The sequence below is a fragment of the Amblyomma mixtum genome, chromosome 3 (assembly GCF_055824585.1).
Source record: "Amblyomma mixtum isolate Tamu chromosome 3, ASM5582458v1, whole genome shotgun sequence".
NCBI classification, from domain to species: domain Eukaryota; kingdom Metazoa; phylum Arthropoda; class Arachnida; order Ixodida; family Ixodidae; genus Amblyomma; species Amblyomma mixtum.
The window spans coordinates 91,014,814-91,035,560 of record NC_143014.1 but is presented as its reverse complement, the minus strand read 5'-3'; the positions used below and the strand labels follow the sequence as shown (position 1 = coordinate 91,035,560).

Here is a 20,747-nt window from a genome sequence, read left to right as displayed (position 1 = left end):
GTGTCCTCCTTTCAAAAAATAAATTGCTTCATGTGAAATTTTCGCTGTACACACCGCGATGCAAACTTTTTAAGTAGGATCATTTTATGATTACATCTCCGAAATAAATGAGCTAAGCTCAGAGAGCTCGCAAACATATATGCGCTTCGTCACTCGGGTCGGATAAACGAAGCACTCCTCCGACTGAATGTGTACGGCTTCTTTTAGGAAGCCGTATACTCAGTGCATGATTCGCGCGAATCACTCCAGCTGTAGCTCGAGTGACCCACGAGTAGCCTAGCTGGCGGTCACTGCTTTCAGTTTACGCATAGCTTCAAGAGAGAAAATAAATCACAGACCGACCCTGAATCATTGGGAGGAGCACTCGAAAGAGAAATATAGAGAAAAGACTAGTTGGCTTGCCGCGGCGCTCGCCGCGGATGCTAAGACGCTGCAGTCACCGCGCGACATTGGACTCTCGAGTGGAGGCCGAAAGTAGCATCTCGGGAATACCAACGAGGGCGGCCACTCGAAACACCTTTTATTCACTTCAAGCCGGAAAAGCACCCATCGGCGGTGACTGCTCTAGCGTCGTAGAGGTCCTGGTCGTTTGATGACGCCATTCCGGTGATACAGATCGCACTTCACAACTGAACGCCGTGAGGCGGAGAAAGAAGACTTGTCACGAAAAACGCGCTCGCAAACTGCCGAATCTGATCAAACGCGCTCGCTTTGCGTTGGACACACACGCATCTGTATACGCGGGCACAATGCGAGCTCTTTGTTTGGCCGTCGCTTCCTAGGACGCCTTGGCGCAGCCCGAGTGGGACTTGGAACGGCCGGCGGCTGCCGCCGCCGCGTTCGAGCGGGCCGGCGCGGCGCTGACCCACTTGGCGAGAACCGGTCACGCGCAACCGGCGCGGACTCGCGAAGCCCGGCGCGCGCGGCGACGGACGCCTTCCGCGCGTTGGGTGTGCAAACATCCGCGCAACGCTTTTTTATCGGCGCCGCGCTCGATGGTGCGCGAGAGCATGTGTGCCCGAATACGACGCGCGTGCGTCTGTTTGTCGCGCGATGCACGCTGGCGTCGTCGCGTCCCATTAGGAATCGAACGGAAACGGGTGCTATCTCAAAGCTCGCTGCCACGCGCCACCGCTACCATGAGCGCCATTTCCCCCGCGAGTTCCAGCTTATCGATGGCGCTCCCCATTCGATGCTGCCGGCAAGGTCCGGCAGCGCAACGCCGCACCCAGCAGCGCGTGCTCGACGGGGCGCGAGCAGTTTGCTGCTTGAGTTGCCAGAAATGAAGACGAAATTGATAGAAATCGCGTGGGGCCCCGCGGTTCTTGGCGGCTGCGTAATCTGAGTGCCGAATAGGCTAATAAAAGCGGTAGTGGTGGCGGTATGGGGGTCGTTAACGTGCGGCGACATCGCACAGAACACCTCCATCTAAATGCAGCTAGGATTCGGTCCTGCGATGTTGGGATTCAGGAGACGAACGCCATAACCACTAAGACTAATAAAAGCGTGAACGGCGCAAAATTAGCATGCTAATTGACCGATGTTTTACAATCAGCTTCTTCGAACGCGTCACTGGCGGAGTTGGGTGTTGAGTGGGCACATGGCCCACGAAAAATTGGCGCTGGGTTTCAGTACGCTGTGCTGTCCGCATTATTTTATGCTTGCCTCAAAAAGTGGCCTTGGCAGAACAGCTCTCCCCTACGCAGAGGGCGAGCGGGAACGTGGTTCCGTTCGCGTAACTCCACCATTTAATCTTGCTTTCACTACACCCTGCATCTTTCTTACTGCTGCTTTCTCTCATCGGTCCAAGAGGCAACTGACGTTCTTCAAAGCACTTTGATAAAAGTATTGGGCGCCTTTTTACGGGATGGCCCCGCCGCGGTGGCTAAGTGGCTACGGCGCTCGGCTGCTGACCCGAAAGACGCGGGTTCGATCCCGGCCGCGGTGGCCGAATTTCGATGAAGGCGAAATTCTAGAGGCCCGTGTACTGTGCCATGTCAGTGCACGCTAAAGAACCCCAGGGGGTCGAAATTTCCGGAGCCCTTCACTACGGCGTCCCCCATAGCCTGAGTTGCTTTTGGACGTTAAATCCCAATAAAACCAAAAACCAAACCTTTTACAGGAGGCGTAGCCTTTTCTGTCTCAACAGAACTTCCTCCGCTTGCGAACACAATACACTTCAGCTTTGTGAATGGTTGAGTACTTCATAAATTAGCTAGCAGCTGTAAGAATTCTGGCAGCGAAATCTAGCCGGATTATCTGAACGTGTTAACGCCGCAAATGTGAACGGGACACATTTAGAAGACATTTTAAGTTGACTACAAGTTAGAACTTGTTCGTAAACTGTAAATTCTTCGGCAGACGTAGCAAGAATAGAGGTCTGAGGCTTTAATTAGCATGCAAGACTAAAAAGCGACTTGTACCAATGAAACAAAATCTGTGCAATGGATAAATGAGAAGAACATTTCGCAGCCTACAAATGAATGAAACAACACGCGCGTCACGACGTTCTAGCATTTTTCTGCGCAGCCTTTACGTAGTCTTAACTGCGGTCTGCCCGTACGTACTACATGGGCTGTCTCAAAAGAAAACATTCGACAGAAGTCTGTCTGGTTGGGAAATTTAATGTTAGGAGAAGGTAAGTGACGCCAACCAAGTAAAATACAGGAAAAACACGACGTTTCGGGACCGGCTCGGCCCCTTCTTCACGGTGTGACTACGGGCGAGCGCAGCTTGGCTTTTTAAGCCCCTGTGTGGAGGACCTGCGGGTCAATGGCCGCAGCCCATGGACGTAGGATGAGGGGAGAGTCCCCAGGGAACGATTAACATTCTCTCGTGTTTGCTGTATGTGCCACGACTCGAGTAGAAGCCTCCTGCGTGGGTTAGCTTCCGTTTCCAATACAATGGTGCTGTCGAAGTCAATTGGGTGGTCACACCCTTCACAGTGTTCGGCCACGGCGCTGCGTTGACGATTCATGTGACGGACGTCCGCTTTGTGTTGGTTCATCCTTTCCGCGAAGTTCTTCGTTTCCCCTATGTACGACGCCGGGCAGACGGAACACGGAATTTTGTACACGACGCCCTGGGCCTTTTCTCTGGGCTGCCGGTTTTTTGGGCGGGGGAGAAGGCGACCGATAGTGCTGGTCGGTTTGTGCGTTGTCAGCACCCCTTCTTTTCCGAGAATGCGACCGAGCGTCTCGCTCACGCCTCTCACGTAGGGGATGCAAACACGTTTTCGCTTCTGGCATGCCTCTGAGGAAATAATAGACCGGATTTTGTTTTGCCTTTCTTGCTTCCTGATAATGCGCCGGATGAATGAGCTTGGGTAGCCGTTCTTTTGGAGGTCAGAAATGACTCGGTTCTTCTCCTTCCTTTTATCTTCACTTGAGGAACATATGGAGTCGGCTCTCTTCAGTAATGACGTCACGACAGATGCTTTGTGCGGGATGGGATGGTTCGAATCGAAATGTAGGTACCGTCCTGTGTGGGTTGGCTTCCTGTGCACCGAGGACTGCAGGCCTTTGTCGTGCCTTGTAAGTAGGACATCCAGAAAAGGCAGGCTGCCCTGCTGTTCATGTTCAACAGTAAATTGTATGGCCGGTTCAACTGAATTTAGATGACTCTGGAGGTTTTCTATCTCTGAGGTTTTCACCACACAAAAGCAGTCGTCTACATAACGGAGGAATAACTTTGGCTTGGGATTAAAGGAGGAGAGGGCCCGGCTTTCGACGTGGCCGAACACTGTGAAGGGTGTGACCACCCAATTGACTTCGACAGCACCATTGTATTGGAAACGGAAGCTAACCCACGCAGGAGGCTTCTACTCGAGTCGTGGCACATACAGCAAACACGAGAGAATGTTAATCGTTCCCTGGGGACTCTCCCCTCATCCTACGTCCATGGGCTGCGGCCATTGACCCGCAGGTCCTCCACACAGGGGCTTAAAAAGCCAAGCTGCGCTCGCCCGTAGTCACACCGTGAAGAAGGGGCCGAGCCGGTCCCGAAACGTCGTGTTTTTCCTGTATTTTACTTGGTTGGCGTCACTTACCTTCTCCTACATGGGCTGTGTTAAGCATCACGGCAAAAAGCAGTGCGTGTCCCTACGTACACTGCACCCTTAAACAGCAACTGTAGCCACTTGTTGAGAATTCAGCGATATTCATGTATTCAAATCTATATAGGCTGTAGGTAAAGAGTGCCAAGGTTTTTTTGCGCTGTTACTTAAAATCGACTATTAAATTTTAGGCTTCTCCTCACAGCATCGGAGGAGTGCGGAAAAGCTCCGTGTGACGCCATGGACGGTCAGATTTCAAATTTCCGCCGCTGTCAACCACGCGCTGCCGTGTGTCATTTGATGCTGCCAAACAACGCCAGGGGGGTTTTGCTTTGGGTAGCGTTGGTTTTATTCCTTCAAGGCAAGCGTTTATGCGTTGGAAATGTACAGGTGCCGTAGATGGCGTCATCTTGCGCCCCCCATTTGGTGCTGCGCGCTGTGGAGAAGCTTGACAAGTCGTCGCGATTTTAATCGTCTATTACGTCACCATTTCAAAAGCTAGCCCAAAAGGACTTCGCATGCTTTACCTACAAGTTTCGCGCACTCGACCTCTTTAAGCTTTCGAATCCTAAAACTTCTGCAGTTGCCCTTTAAAACATCCCTTATCCGTTTCAGGCCAACCTGGGCTACATTTCCATGAGGTGGATGGTGAAGGCGGGGCTTTTCAGTCAAGACATACTACGTTATGAATCAGTGCAAAAAAAAAAAAGAAATGTGGATGTCGTTTGGTAGTTGAGATGGATAGTCACTCTACATACACACGCGTAAGGCGTCCTCCCTAACGAACGTACTTAAAACAGCTACATAAGATGACAAAACGATGACAGGTTTCGTGGTTGTTCGAATCGGTTGTCAGGGCTTATCGCCATTGCATAGCTGCGCCAGCATCCGATCGTAGAAGCTAGGTTTGAACTATCTGTGGGATTATCCGCCACTCTGCTAGCACCGCATGATTTGACTCTTGAGACTAGCATAGGCACGCACGCTTGTTCCTTTAGTCGTTGCCTGCACTGCGCCACTGATAGGATGGGATGCCGTCTCCTTGAAGTCGCCTGGACCACGACGTGTGTTGTCTATCGCTGCGATCCATCAGACGAGAATCGGAGGCGCAAGTGCAGAACTATAGGTATATATGCAGTATGCCGATCACTTTCACAAGCACGCTAGGCGCAAATGGCACCAAGTGCCAAGGAGTGTCGTCAATCGCGTGCTCAGCGTCCTGACCACAGTCTACGCGGACACAAAGCATCGGCTACCGCAAGATCGCCAGGTGACGCATTCGTATATATGGTACACGGATACGTGGGCGTACAATACGGCGCCCTGCTGCCGGCCCTCCGCAGACCGTGTCGCAAGGAAAAAGACGGAGTGCGCGCGCTCTCCTTTCCGCCGCGAGGGATGCTTCTGGAGCGCCCGCCGTGGATGGCGGCAGAAGCCGGCGCCCGGGGGCGGGCAGCAAACGGGAGCGTGAATGGCCGCGCGCTCACGACGCCGATCTTCGCCGTATCAAGTGCGCGGATCTGGCGCGGCTGTTGAACATTTGTCTCCATCTGCAGCGGCTGCTTCGCTACGCGAGAACAATGCCCCGCAGCGACGCCAGGGAAGGACGGCCGCTGCGCGCGGGCTATTTTCGAGTTGCGGCGCGTCGAGGAGGAGAAAACGCCCCTGCGAATGCATCAGGGTCAGTCTCTGCGCGCATACACACGCGGCTGTTTGCTCGCGCGATCGCTAACCGGGAAAACGGGATGCGTGCAGTGCGGGCGGGAGTCGCGGCGCCCACCTTCGAGGCAGGCGTGGCGAGGGCGCGGCTGGATCACGAACGGCTCGGTCCGAATGAATCGGCGCCCGTCCTGTGCGAGGCGGCATATGGCTCGCAGCGCAGGTGCGCTCTCACCGCACTGTCTCCCGAGGTCCGGCCACTTTCGACCGCTCTTTCTCGCGCGGCGTGACCCGCGAGAGTATTTTTATAGAGGCAAATTGCGGCGCGACCCGAAACAAAGGCGTCGAGAGAGCACTGCGTGTAGTACGTGCGACTGTCTGGACAGCAGCTCGGACAGGGAGAGAGGGGGCCTGGAGACGTTTGGCGATCTGGTTTTGCGAAACTGAGTCGCGGACTTGCGACACGCGGGACCCCCGCGAGGTCGTTACGTACCGCGGCCCAAACGTGCGGCGCTCCCGTGAGCGGGTCGCGTCCAGCCGAGCAGCAGCATCGAGGTCAGGCGGCAAATTGCGCCGAGCCACGGATGAGCCGCGACACCGCCGTCGAGGGGCGGCTGGACACGCGCGCGCCGGGTAGACGAACACGAAGCAGCCGCCGACCGCGTTTCTCAAGGTGCGCGGTACAAAGCGCTCTCATCAGCGCGAAAGCGAGTGCGGTACACTGTCTGCGGCGACGCTCGAGCTAGCTGTAGCGTGAGCGCGCGGAACAGACGTTTCGCGGTAGCAGTGGTCTCGCACACGGCCCCCCTGAGCGAGTTAGAGCACATTTCGTAGCGTCGCTGTCTGCTTCGGTCTTTCTTCGGACGACAGCCGTGCGAGAATGATTGCGAACCAGAAGGAGGGTCGTTGTCCTCTGGACATTTTCCGCGACCTTTGGGAGCTCGTTCTGGCAGCTGAGAGACCGTTATGCTGTACGAGGTGGCAGAATAAAGAATAATGGCCGGCCATGTTTTGGGCTAGCGTGAAGAAACGATGGCATTTGTCTGGAACGCTCGGTCTGGTCTTCGCAGCTGGCACTGAACAAACGACAAAAGTAGATGGCGTCGAAGCTACACCCTTACTTTAATCCGCGGAGCGCGTGAACTGGTTTACTGTACGTTCAGCAGTTCGAATCAGGCCACACATGCTGCACAACCCCTTGTAAACGTAGCTGGAACAGTTTTTGCGTTTTCATTGTTTGTTCACGCGATTGTTCAGTGGGTTTCTCCACGCTTCACTTTGCCTTAATAATGCCGTCAATGACAATTACTAAAACAAGGATAAAGCGCTGAACACGTGTGATGCTGCCTGACAGTTTCACGTGGGGTCGTCACTGGAGCTGCACTGACAAATTCCGCTTAATAATGTACAGGAACTACAGCTGTATATTTTGCTTTAAAAAATTTTCTTTTCCACTATTACTAACGCAAGCAATATTGAGGTGAATCCGGCTTAACAATTATCTTAAAGATTACGCGTATACGTATCAACCGTGCGAATGCCTGTGGGCTTGTGGCAAATTGTGGAGACAACATTGCGTAATGTGCAGCGCAGTATGTAAGAAACACCACAGTCAATCATTTCTAACGTTTTTTTTTTTTTTGCGCTTGTGCTCAACTTACCGCTGAGTTTAGAAAGCGCAAGAAAACGATTGAGTATTTGACGATGATGATTATGATGGATTGTAATGGCGCTGGGGCTGCTTTGGCTAGTAGGCGTCACGACACAAGGTATTTTCGTCTACGTGAGGTGAGTCAGAGGCCTATTTACCAACAATTTCACCGCGGATAAGCCGAGCACCAGGCCAGTGGAACGCTTGTGTGTGCGCACTCGAAACATGGAAGGAGTAAAGATTAACGCGGAAAATTGGGCGTGTTGGTACATGACTTCAATAAATAAATAGCAGCGCAAGGAGACAAGGACAAGAAGAGACAACAAGGACGGCGCTGAACTTCCAACTTTTATTTCTAACGAATCGTGCGAGCATATATGCACTCTGAACAACCCGGCATCATCGTCAGTGCATGCGCAGATATGCCAGCTCTTTATCAGAAAGAGTGATAGAAGCGGAGCTAACACATGTTTCTCCCCGATTATAAATCAACTCTGATTCAATGATTTCCCGCGTTACACGTTGATTATTCTTTTTTCTAATGACGGTGCTAGCAAGGTCTGGGGAACATTCTTCACACGTAAGACAGTGGGCGGCCAGAAGTCCTTCAAAATCTTTTCCTTTCAGGGCATTATCTATATTTTTGGCATGTTCCCTCAACCTGTCATTCACGCATCTCCCAGTTTGGCCGACATAAGTTTTGCCACAGATTAAAGGAATTTCGTATACCACGCCTTCTGCGCATTCAAGGAGTAAAGAAGGGAGTAAGTTGTCCTGGTATGGTATGCTGTGCAAGCCATGGGGAAGATTTCCATCACTGAAAATACGAAATACTTACGGTTGGCGGCGGAAACAAATACCCTCTTCAAAACGCGGGAAGTTCTTGCAGTTACGAAGATTTTAACCAAGGTTTCAATCTCCTCTATTTGTTAACCTCGGGACATCTTCGTCCGATTGCTAACTGCATCAAGATATTATGCTTTGCAGTGAGAATATACCTGCGTTGCCAAGACTAAACATTCTGTATACATTTAGTGATCGAAATCTACTCCGGAATTTGGGCCCGTAGAAGGGAGTGTGCTAGAGGTCCGCTTACTTCATTTCTACTCACATACAGGATTATTTGTGTTTAGAGTGCATTGTAACACCGGAGGGTACCCGGCGGCACTGGGGATCGAACCCCGCACTTCCCGCATGCGAGGCCGATGTTCTAACCTCTAGGCCACCGGTTCGGTTACGATTCCGCATTTACAGTGCAGCTGAAATCGAAAGGAAATTGTTCGTTCTTGCTCATAGACTACGCCGTATTCCTGTTCGCTCTGACCAAGGACTGAGAGAAACTCAAGCCTCTTTTTACCCGATGCGCATCGTCGTGAGACGTTTGTCTCTAATAAGGCTGAGGTTAAGGTTGTTGTTAGCTACAGGTGGGATTAGTCTTGCGTTATTCTGTCAGCAAGGCTGCCGGCAATGGCTCCACAGGAGCGACGGATTAAATAGCAATTAAATACGGGAGTTAGTGCACAGTTCTGTGACCTAGCAGGTCTCTGCCACCGCGCACATAAGTACCCACAGGAGTCTCCAGCTGCCATTGTTGGGTTTGGGTGATTCCTACAGGGACTCTGAAGACAGATAGAAGTTAGCCTGTAGCGATAAAGTACCCACTTCTAATCTCAAAGCGACCACCCTCACTGATAAAAAGGAAGCTTTTATCAGCCAGAAAAGACCAAAATATGAAATGAAGGCGGTGCCATCAGCGGCCAATTTTGCAAGTAAAATGAGCGCGTCCACATCAATTTAACCCGTATCCTAGAGGTTACGCAACACCGCCATTCACTTCAAACTGGGGGCAGCCCGTACTTTAAGGTAAGAACTTCGCGAGTTTGAATCGACTCGTGGAAATACTTCTAAACCCAATTTTCTTGGCGATAAGTGCTTCTTTTGCTGCCGGAAAAACGTCGACATGGCCACAAAGAGATCGATAAAAAAATTTTATTGAGAGCAATAAATGGATGAAGTTTCCCTCACCACCCGTTTAATATTGACTTTGAAAGAACGAACCGGGCACGGAAGGAAAGAGGTCAGGTTCGTTTTAAACGACGGAATGACACTTTTCGAAGTTATTTTGTATCGTTCTGGAGATTACGGCTGTTCGCGAACGAAAAATGCATCCACAACGGCTTTGTCAAAAAGAACGATTCCTTCTTTGCGGCTGGAGCCTGTTCGAGTCGCATGGAGGAGCGTTGCAAGGAAGTTTTTGTGTCCTAAATCGAAGTTCGGTTCGATTGGTGAAAAGCAGAGGGTGGAAGCGTGCACGTGCTGGCCGCTGCAGGGTGTCACGCTGTATGCAAGGTCGCGGGAAAACTTACTCTGTTACAACGCAGAGATGATGTGGAATACGATTCCATTCAGTTGCCTGCAGGCTATACAAGGTAGCCGGGCCATATTCCGTAATGCAGTATTTTCTAGCATGAAATGATTTTATATATCGCCCATTCTCAGCAAAATCAGGCGAATATCGTCCCCAAACCACGACGAAGTCGGAACTTTCCGAGACAGAAAAGTTGCAATCTGGGCCAGTCTTGAATAAATAAACTGTAGTCAAAGGACGAAGGCCAGATTTACTCAAGACTATTTCCGAGACATTGACAGTTTTCATTCGAGTGGTACCGAGCAGAACATAGAGTTTCTTACTATTACCTAGAGGGAAAGCTGGCAGCCTGTCTATGGGAGTTTGCATGGCGACCCCTCGAGACCACTTCAGCCACCATGGGCGCTCAAAGCATCATGGGGCGGTGAGCTACTTGTTGCGGAACTGCAACTTTTTGCCAAAAAATAATAGAAAAATTAAGCTGTTTGATAACTACGAACGTCCTAATATTCAATATCTTGTCTAATGATTGCAACAAACGAGCAGAAAAGCATTTAAGTGCAAAGTTTGCCCAAAATAAGAGACGACTCGCTCTCCTATTGGCCAAGTAATGAACACTATAAAAACTAATATTTCGTTATTAACAGGCGCATTTTTAAAAGTAAAAATGTTTTCAAAAAAAAATATTGTTGCTTAAACATTATAAGAGGTTTTTAATGGCATTTCAGAAAAGTGAAACCTTTTATTGGCGTCGTGTGTCGTCGCGTTTTCACTACTATTAGTTTTGCACACTGCGTTCGCGCCAAAGTCGTCTGCGCACACACGAACAGCGTTTTCGGAATGAAACATCTTAGTAGTGCCACTCCATGTTCCCAAAAAATTACAACTGTGCTGCAACAAGTAGCTCACCGCCCCATGATGCTTTGAGCGTCCATGGTGGCTGAAGTGCAGCGCCGCCAGCTTTCCCTCTAGGTAATAGTAAGAAACTCTATGGAGCAGAAGGAAACTGTTCTATAGAGCGCCATGTGCAGGATTCAATCCAACGCCGGTGCAAAGAGAGCAACTTCGTTTCCCGACACCTCAGACGATGCACTCGGCCAACGATGCATCGGGCCAGCGCTATGTGTTGTAGCTGGCTTACAGCAGTTGCTGGCGACTAAAATGCCGTCGTATTGCATCCATTCGCGTACTGGGCTTCCAAATTATCAGCGGTTCAGTAGTGTTGCAGCCGTGCTGAGTGAAGAGATAGGAATGTCTGCCTATATCGCCTTCCCGTAGCGGCACACGAAGGTGAGAAGGCGGCCACGGGCGAGCGCTACGGCGCGTCAGGCAGCGAAAGCAGGGAGGGACGCTGACGGAGCGCTGTCCAGCACAAACAGTGAGAAGCGGCGAGAGAGCCCACTGTCCAACTGAAAAAGAAGCGGCTGATGGCGGTGACTTCTCAAGCCGCGAGAGCAGCCGGGTGACCAAAGCTGCTTTCGCGGCTCGGTCACCCGGGTAGGCGGCGGCGCTTGCGGCAGCCAGAAACTCGAATGCGGCTACCACCATCAATTTCCTACACTTCTGCATTGCATTCAATGCTTGCACCTATCCGTGACGACGGCAACATAGATTGCAAATTTTTGTAACTAGTCGTCTATTCGAGGAATAATGAGTTAAAACCTACGATACGATTTGTGCGCATATAGCTAGGTACTGCAAACAGCTTCTAACCGAAACAGGTATTTATCCCTCGTTAAACGAGACCCACTGTCCGAATTTTTGCGCATTGACGGTTTCTGCACCGTGGCAGTGGCTAACAGGATGCCTGCAGGCTATGCATGTACGCGGCGTTTTTTTTTTTTTTTTCTTGCAGTCTAGAAAAAATGGTCGCGTTTCATTTTCAGATCACTGGTTTGGTGCGTCATGCCGCACAGATGTGTACGTAATCGCAGTACTGATCTAAATATTCCTCGCTAACGTTTCTGGGACAAACCCCTCGGGCATATTCGTTCATCTAGCGTCCAAGGCGTTCGCTTTCAACCAACTATAGATATATGCTTGGAACGTGCTTTCGCTGAGCATAAAAGTTACAGGATCTGGGTTTCCGTCTGCAACTCTGCTTTGCAGCTTCGCAGCGGGAAACTACCCACCTCCTTTTTTTTTATTTGCACCGGTTGTGCGTCCACCCATTAATTCTAAGTATAATCGACTATTGGGCTCAAACCCGACCATTGTTGTCAATGCCTGTGGCGGAAAATCTGGAAGAGAATCTGCTGTTTGTCTCTGAGGAGAGTACTAACTGCACGATTATTGCGGATTCACCTTTAATTTTGGAAGTGATGCTGCCAAAATTCGAATGAATAGTTTATTCATTAATTTATTATCATTACTACATAATGAAGTCAAGATGAAATTATTGGGAACGGAAACTTCGTCGCGAAATCTCGGTGGCAACTGTGATAACGATCCTATAAATAGTGAATTTGTTTGTAGGCGATAAGCAGTTAACCATTCGCGGCGCATTTACCGGTCGTACAAAGCTTGCTTAGGCCGATCTGTCTGTGATTTAGCATTGAAATTCGATATGGTTATGTTAATTTGTGCATACTCTCTAAAACTTAGGATGGGGGGTAAATGACTCGATTCCACTAGAACGCACGCGTTGCAGGGGGCGCAAAATGTGAGGTGGGCGGACGAGATCAGGAAGTTTGCGAGCATAAGGTGGTCGCAGCTGGCGCAGGACGCGGGCTACTCGCATAAGAGACAGTGTGACCATACATTAGGCTCAGATCCTCGGAACCACATGCTCTATAGTGTTCTCAGTATGTGTGGTACACCCTGTATTAACCAATAATTCGATGCTGGCTATGGCGAGGCTAGGTCAGACGGTTCAGATACTCAGTGCAGTACCTGTTGGATGCCGCATGCATCCTGTATTTTCGCCATAACAAGGCATCAAATTACCATCACTGCTATAATTAAGGACATCTTTCCCGGGAAAATACTGCCTCGAAGTACTAAGATAAATATAGAATAAAAAAGCTATGTTAGTACGAGCTTTGAGCACGAAGCACCTGATCATATCGAAAGAAAAACATTCTTATGCGATAGGGGCACCTGCGCATGCACGCACACAAACTTACACACACAAACGGGGTTGGGGCGAGGAGTGCTGCAGCGATCATGCTTCTACAAATAAACGAATCAGCGCGAATGAAAGGGGGACATTTTATTTGACGGAGCGTTGATAGAAAAACGGAGTTTTTTTTTCGAAGAAATTGGAAATTATACACGTGAAAACTGTGCTGAACCCCGTTTTTCGATTAAAAAAAGTCGAAGAAATACATTGCTCTAATGGGACCACTCCCCCAACCACCCCCTCCAAGAGTTGCCCATAAACCCGCTCCCGAGGGTATACCAATCACGGAAGCAGCAACTGATCACTTTTTCAGCCTAGTATTTGATATTGTTTTTTTTTTTTTTCGCCTAGATGGGCAAACGTTGAGAATAGCACCCAGTATCAATGATTCTCAAAAGTGAATGATGTCAGTGCACGTTGAAGATCCCCAGGTGGTCGAAATTATCCCGCAGGCCTCAACTACGGCACCTTTCTTCTTTCACTCCCTCCTTTATGCCTTGCCTTACGGCGTGGTTCGGGTGTCCACGGAGATATGTTAGACAGTTACTGCGTCATTTCCTTTCCTCAGAAACCAATTTTCAATATCAGCGATCCCTCCGTTGATGTCTATCCCGTGGGGCGCTGTTTATTCGTCGCTATTACAGTGCCCCCGAGTTCATGCAGCCGTATTCAGCGCATGCAAACAGCCGCAACTTTGAACATCTTAGGCTCGCATGCTTTTTGACAGCGTAAGAAACAAAAGATAAAAGTTGAGGTGACACCATTCGCGAAATCACGCACAGAGGTTCTTAGTTTTTTTCGCCAACGAGGGCGTGTGTTGGAAATTGCTGGCTATCTCCGAAGAGGACTTTTTTTTTTTTTTCATCTGAACCAATACGCTCTCAGAATACTGAACGATCATTTTGAGTGCATTCATTCATGTAAGACTAACTGCTCTAGTTTTAAGGTTGCCGCGCATTGTTTACAGCAGCAGGTTTATATGCAAGTGGTTGTTGCAAAGCGCAACAGGGAAGCCTTTCCGGACGAAGGGAAGTAATGAGTGAGCGAGAACTTCATCGCTGCGCCTGTTCGGCTGCTGCCTACTCGGCCGCTGGGCGCGGGCACACCTCATCCGCCTTCCGGTGCTGCCCGCAGTCAGTTGATCGCTCGGGTTCTCACCGACAAGTTTCACAACGAGTCCCACTTTCGCCTTCGCGTACGAAACAATCGTGAATGCAGCTCTGCGATCCGCCTCTACAGCCGCACAACGCGCGCAGGAGATAGATGGGCAGCCGCTATTGTGAGGGCTCTGCACTGGTAGAGATACATATGGGGAGCCGAATTACCGGCGCTGAGACAAAGCGCACTCGCAAACAGCCAGGGAAAATGTATCGGTAATGAGTAAACGCCCTCCGCACGGGAGCCTATAGGCTGTTGCGTTTCGTTGTTTTTTCCCAGCCGCTTTCTCTCTCTCTCTCTCCCGCATGGAACGCGCACAAATTAGAAGTGGATCGAGCGTTCGGCCTTGCGGGCTCTTAATCAAACAAGGTTTCGCGAAGGGAACAGACAGGGTCGCTCCTTCCCGAAGCCTGCCAGCGCGCGGTTTGTGAGGCGGCCAAGCCTTTTAGCGGACCGAAAGCGTAGCCAGCACCGCGGCTTGCTAGTTGCGTGCACTACTGCGCAAGCGGCCGTCGCCGGACCGATCGAGTGAGAGAAAGCACGGTCACACGCGATCACTCCACTGCTCAGGCATACTCGACGCCTGAAGTTCTCGCTAGCATCGTATGCGCCGGTGAACGCGGACCAGAAAAGTCAACATTTTCGAAGAAGCTGTCGGAAACTTGGTGGTGCATTCGCACTTTTTCCTTCGGCCTCTCCGGCGCTGCCCGGAATTAATGAGGCGTGCGGTGGTTGGCTCGCGTACCTTGCACAGAGAACGGAGGGCGTTTCTTCGTGTTTTTTTTTTCTTTTTTTACTAGAAGCGCGGATACGAGCAAAAGTAGTCAGCAAAAGAAAGAAAGAAATCAACGCCTTCCAGCCCTGTTCACGAACCGGCGCGGTTGTGCGTGATAACGGTTGTGCCTTCCAGCCCGCCCATATTTCATCGTCGATGGGACTTTAATCGCGAGGAATGAAATTCTGTCTGACCCACGAGATTTAGGACTAGTCACGGATGCTTTACAAGACACGAGTTTTCGAAGCTGATTACAAAAAAAAAAATACATAAATAATAAGAACGCTAGACGCAGGGTCAACCTGAGTGTTCCACTAGCATGGAAAAACACCGCGGGGACTTAATCTGTCATAAACATGTAACTAGCTTATTTTTCTGCATTATGATGGTTCGTATCGCATACAATGCAAATTAGACATTTCAAGCGCCATATCTGATACCTGAGCGCCATATGTGAGCCCTTGCCAGCTGTGCTCTATGCCGCTTGAGACGACAATGAAACAAGTAACGCGGATGTGTTGGCACACATTCGTTGTCAAACAAACATATACATGTAAATCACAGTAGCGTGAATATTATCGCATGGGCAGATTTTTGTCCTGGGCATAACGAACTCCGTCGTTGCGGCTGTTTGGGGGCGTTAACGTTTCGTTCGAGACATATACCTTTCTGTAGTTCGCTGTGTCCTAGGAACCATAGTAAAACGCCGAAGACGAGGGGCCGCAGAATGCCTGCTAACAGCGCTGTCTGGTCGGTCCTGCGCTGTCTCTGTCTGAGTGTACAATCAAGTCATTCTGAAAACGCGTTTCTCGCAGAAACGACAATCGTTGCCGCAAATGACGAAACGAAAAGCGCAATTCTTTGTAAAAAAAAAAAAAAAAAAAACGCCAAGAAGTTGCCACTTCCGGCTGTAGTACCTTTCTCACGAACGGCACACAGAAATGGCCGCACAGCCCTTAATGCTGCCCGAGAAAAGCCTAAAACACCATTCCGGTCATTATGGGCCTTGCGGGCAACGGGCGCAGTCATTCTCGACCTGCACAAGTGGAAACACTCGGTCTAACGCGAGACGAACGGAAGACGCCATGCACAGGTGCACCAGACTGCTGCGAGGACGCCGGAAGTGCACTGTCCGCGCGGCGCTCGTAACGGTTTTCTGATTCAGCGGAAATAAGCTTCGCTGCACGTAACGCTCACAATACTAGTGACGTTGTTTCTTTCTTCATCGCACGCTGCCGCGGTACGTCGATGTGCGCGTCTTCACTAGAGCCAAAACGGTTTCTCTCTACGTCTGCTTTGCTTTGCTGTCGTTCGCATCGTTTCACCGAAAATCGTTAAAAAAATGCCGCGCTGTGGAGAGGAAGAAAAGTCCTTAAATTGTTGCATGCAGTGAATTTACTTTATCCATTATTGAGAAGCAACAGCCGGTTTTCTGTCCTGTAATTAGTGGTATCTAGTCAGAGCACGTCTCCGCTTTCCTCCGCCAAATGGTTAAGAAAGGGAATTGACATCGCCTCTTTTAAGAAGGGATCGAATTTAAGAGCTGCTGCGAGCCTCACGATGGAAATGGCTTCCCATATTTAACAAGGCTCTTTCTTCCAGTGACCACGCGGCACGCCCACCCGGAACACGCAGACACGACGCGCATTACGCGGTCTCGCCGAGGTTGTTTATTCGCTTTTCCCCCGTCTGTTTAATAACCCTCACCTTACACCGCCAGCAAGGTGTACGGCCGGCCATGCGGAAAAGCAGTGTTTTCGTAGGACCGCCGCACGGCATGCATGCCGCAGCCGTGGCTGGCGGAAGCGCCATGGCCGCCTTCGTTGCGGTGTGCATACAGGCGACACGCAAGGCCTCGAGCGATTATTTACGGCCCAAAGCTGGGAATCGAGCAGCGGCGTGCTTTCGCATCCTCCCCCGCTATTGCACGCACGGCGCATGCAGCGCGCAGTTGACGTCGTCTCCATCGTCGTGACTCTTGTGCTTCCAAGGAGCGAAGGGCAGAGGGGAAAAGAAGCACGGGAAGCGCGGAAAGAAACGAGAGAAAGAAGAGGCAGGAAGACTGGGACATGTGGACAGGCCGAGGGGCAGAAAAAGAAGCACAGCACCACGCCGCGCAGTTGTCGCCGGCCGCCGCCGCGAACCGTGAATCCTGCTGCGTGACCACAACTCGGCACGGCCTGCGCGCGCGCCGGGTCCCCCTCCCCGCATGTCTGCGGCCCGCGAGAGTCCATTACGCGCTACGGCACACGCCGATGCACGCCGGGTTTGTTTGTACGCATACTGCGCCTCAGCGTGCGCTGCACTCTTGTGGAAGCAATTTGAAGGTCATTTTTACCGGCGGCAAAGCCCCCCCCCCCCCCTCTCCCCCCCCCGCCATCTTTTTTCCTTGTTTATTTTCGGTCGTCCTACGTCTCCCGCGTCCTGCGTACGTTTTTCTTCCTCGGCTTGCTTTTCCCTCCTGTGTTTGCTTTCCCTCGGTTCCCGGCGGAAAGAGGGGTTCTTCTCGGCGTATTCCGCCCGAAGAGCGTTCACGGCTCTTGAGGCGGAATACCGCAAGAGTTCCTCCTCATCCTCCACCGCCTCCTGTGAACCGTAGCCAAAGACGGGCAGCTGCACGGGTCGGTCGGCGCCGTGACTCGGCGCGCCAAAGGCGAGCCCGCAGAGTTGTTCGGATATTTGAATAGCCCTGTAGGAAGTGGCATCGAGGGGGCCTGCAAGACGCTAGAGGTGCGCTCGCTCGTGAGTCGCAGCTCAGACACCACACGGCAGGTGCGATCGAGGCACATTTGTGAATCGGAATGAACGCACCGGCGACAGTGTTTGGTGCCTTTCCTGACCTCGGGTTAGGCGTCCCGTCACACGGCCGCGAATTATAGTCCCATTTATGCTCAGCTCGCCTGTCTTCCCCCCATATCGCGATGACCTCGAGAATGCTCGGTTTCAACGGTTGTTTTGCATAACCTGTCCGCGAAGGTCCGAGCGGGAAGACGGGGTCGCATTCGTTATGCGGTGGCTGCCGGGAGGTACGGCCATCGAGCGGTTTTTCACATCCGTGAAGGCAAAATGCAAACGTTCGCTTTTGCGCATCAAGCTCCTAGTGGACCCAAGTATACAAATAAGTCAGTTTCGCACTACACACCGGTAGAGAAACTCAAGTTTTTCATAGCCACGGTCTGGTACACCACTGCCGTCCCTATCGTGTCTACACGATATGTCTACACCGAGTCCGGGACAGAACCCAGAGTGGGCCCGCAGTTGTGTGGGTGTTATATACATTTTTTGTTGTTACAGCTGAAGGTACAGGCTTACAGAAACAATGCAAACACATCTTATGCGAACAGGCTTCTTGAGTGCCTTTCGCTATTAGTTCCATGATGTTTTGACCCAAAGCGTCGACTATACTTTAACGATCCTGGAGGCTCATGTCTTGGAGTCTTATGTTACATGCCATATGTAAGGAGTGTGTGTTCGCATGCCGAGCGACGACGGCGACGTGCTAGGGCGTTAATGCAGTGACGCAATCCGGTCCCGAAATAACGTGGTGTCCGCAAACGAATTTTAGCCTGAATAGCCACAGGTGGACCATTACGAACACAAGCTGAAGTTTTTCGTCGTACTTAAGGCTGCTGTTTAAGCTTCATGTTCGCAGTGGCGGTTAAATATTTTAGCAATACCGAAGTTCATTAACGCACACTTATGTTTACCACTACGCGGGCTGTGCCGTATACGGACCCCACTAAAATGATCCCCTCTTCATTGTGGTCTGTCATGTGTGCGTTATGGCTACACCTGCGATGTCCCTGCGAATCGGCTTTGTGAGTGCCTTGTGCTCGTGGATGACGAGACAAAAGACAAAGCAAAACCTGTAGCGTGTGTTAAATTCAATGGGGAAAATGAAACAAAGAGCGAGTGAAATGCATTCGACAAATACCGCACACTTTTCGCTTTTGAGATCAGTACATCTAGCAGGAACAGAAACCCTCTTAGAAGTCACAGTGCGCGTACACAGCCGAGGAAGTGGCTGCAGTTTTCCGACAGTGGCGCACTCTCTAGTAACTCAGCACGGCCTGGCGCTCGAAATTTGCATGTGCAAATTTAACGAAAATGGACGAAACGTTCAAGTGAGATTTGGACTTAGGTACAGAGTGAAATTCTGATCCACATCGCCCCGCCTGTTCTGCATCAAAATAAAAAAAGATTATTTAAAAGGGAAATCATCGAGGTGTGGTACTAGTATGGCAAACGCTGGAATGATAACGCAAGTGAAGGGAAAAGTGCAGAACAGGTCTCGCAGCACAGAGTCTGCTGTTCAAGCAGTGTAGAAAAAGAACATGCACGCAGTCACTGCACTCACATCTTTATGTATGCGCTGTTGATTTTCTTTTTTTTCTCTCTCTCGAAATGGGACTACACGCTACGGTGGCGGCCTAGTTGATTAAACGGTAAAGATAACGGGGGGGGGGGGGGGGGGGGGGGGGGGCAGACAAGGCGGACCTTTGGTGGTCGCATTTGAAAATGTAAGTTGACACATGGCTGACGCTCTGACACGCAGGTGCTTTCAAAACCGTGTTCAGACTGTGTCCCACGCATCAGAGCGTAAGCAATAACGGAATTCGGACCCATATTGTCGGCATTGAGAGCCAAGGTACTTCTCTCTTTCATACTCTATCTCTCTCCAAGCAGTGCAAACACGCATACGTGACAACCTGTAAAACTTTCGGCAGGAGGACCGTCTTCCTCAAGGCCCTGACGTGTTCCGCCTGTCGAAAGGATGACGTCTCGTCCGGAAGGTGTTTGCTTTCGACTTGGGAGCCCGCCGGAGCAGTGCATAACCGAGCCGGAGGCACGTGAGCTCACCTGTGCAGACGGGACACCTCCGGGGGAATCTCCTGCAGGTAGTTGGAAGCCGCGTTGAACACAACGAGGCTGATGGCATCCCAAACGCTTTCGGGTGCCTTGCGTAGCCCGCAGTCGGCCACGTTGAGGCGCTCCAGAGTCTCGGTGAAAGCCCCGCGAACAACGAGGCTCTCGAGGTTTCGGTGGCGCAGATCAAGCACTTGTCCTGTGAGCGGCACATCATCCTTGACGACCTCGGGAGACGGCGAGGTGCGCGGAGTGTCCCGGTTGCCCACCGAGGGAGGATCGGAGCCGGTCTCGAAGCCCGTGTCCGAGCCGGTCTCGGACTCGTTGGACTCCGATGAGGCCGTCATATTGCGGCCGACCGCGCTGTCAGAGGCCCCAGTCCGGTGCGTCAGAAGGGCGTCGAGCGGCGTCCACGGCGCGTTCCCGTGCGAGCCATGCCGGGGGGTTCCGACCGCGGTCACGCTAGCTGCACTTCCGGCGGAGGAGGAGGCCCGCGCGCACCTGGCGCCTGTGACCGAGCGGAACTCCCGAGAGAGACTGCACCATCTGCCGAGGCAGACCCCGTTCAAGGTGGACGATCTCTCCCGCGCGTACAAAGGACCCCCCCCACCGCGGGACCACTCGGGCCTCCTCGCCAGCCAATGGCGGCGGAGCCTTCGCGCTCTCGGCTCCTTCTTGCCAGACGCCCCAGAATGAAGCCAAGCGAACCTGCCGCAAGAAGAAAGGACCCACGCTCCATCAAAAGGGCGGGGCGCCCGACTTCGCCTGCTGTCCCCCCCGCGCGCTTAAGCGTCCGTGCGGTGTGCCGTATTTTGACTGCGGTTCTTCGTTTTCTCCGCTGCCATCGTGGGAATCGCCGGGGAGCTTCGCGTCCGCCCGCCGGGCAAGGTAGCGGGCTCGGCACCAGAGCTGGCGCGCGCACTTGACATCGACGCGCGTGAAGTGAGCAACCCGTGAAGTGAAAGCATGGCCGTGCTCACGTTTTGCACCGGGATTGTGATGCAGAGAAAAGAGGTAGACGGAGCTGCGAACAAAATAAAAGAAAGAGAAACACTTCATTGGGCTTAGAGAGCTCCTGTACTGGTGACAGTTTCG

The 20,747-nt window shown here is 51.5% G+C and overlaps 1 protein-coding gene across 1 annotated transcript in view; it reads right to left on the bottom strand.

Annotated features, from left to right (window-relative positions):
- LOC149350931 (PH domain leucine-rich repeat-containing protein phosphatase 1-like) overlaps positions 1–20,227 on the bottom strand; it is a 45,114-nt gene extending 24,887 nt beyond the window's left edge. Inside the window, exon 1 of the mRNA XM_089580088.1 lies at positions 19,647–20,227. Coding sequence (XP_089436214.1) covers positions 19,647–19,999 — 353 coding nt within the window. The 5' untranslated portion in view covers positions 20,000–20,227. The remainder of the gene's footprint in view (positions 1–19,646) is intronic.
- Positions 20,228–20,747: the final 520 nt, after the last annotated feature.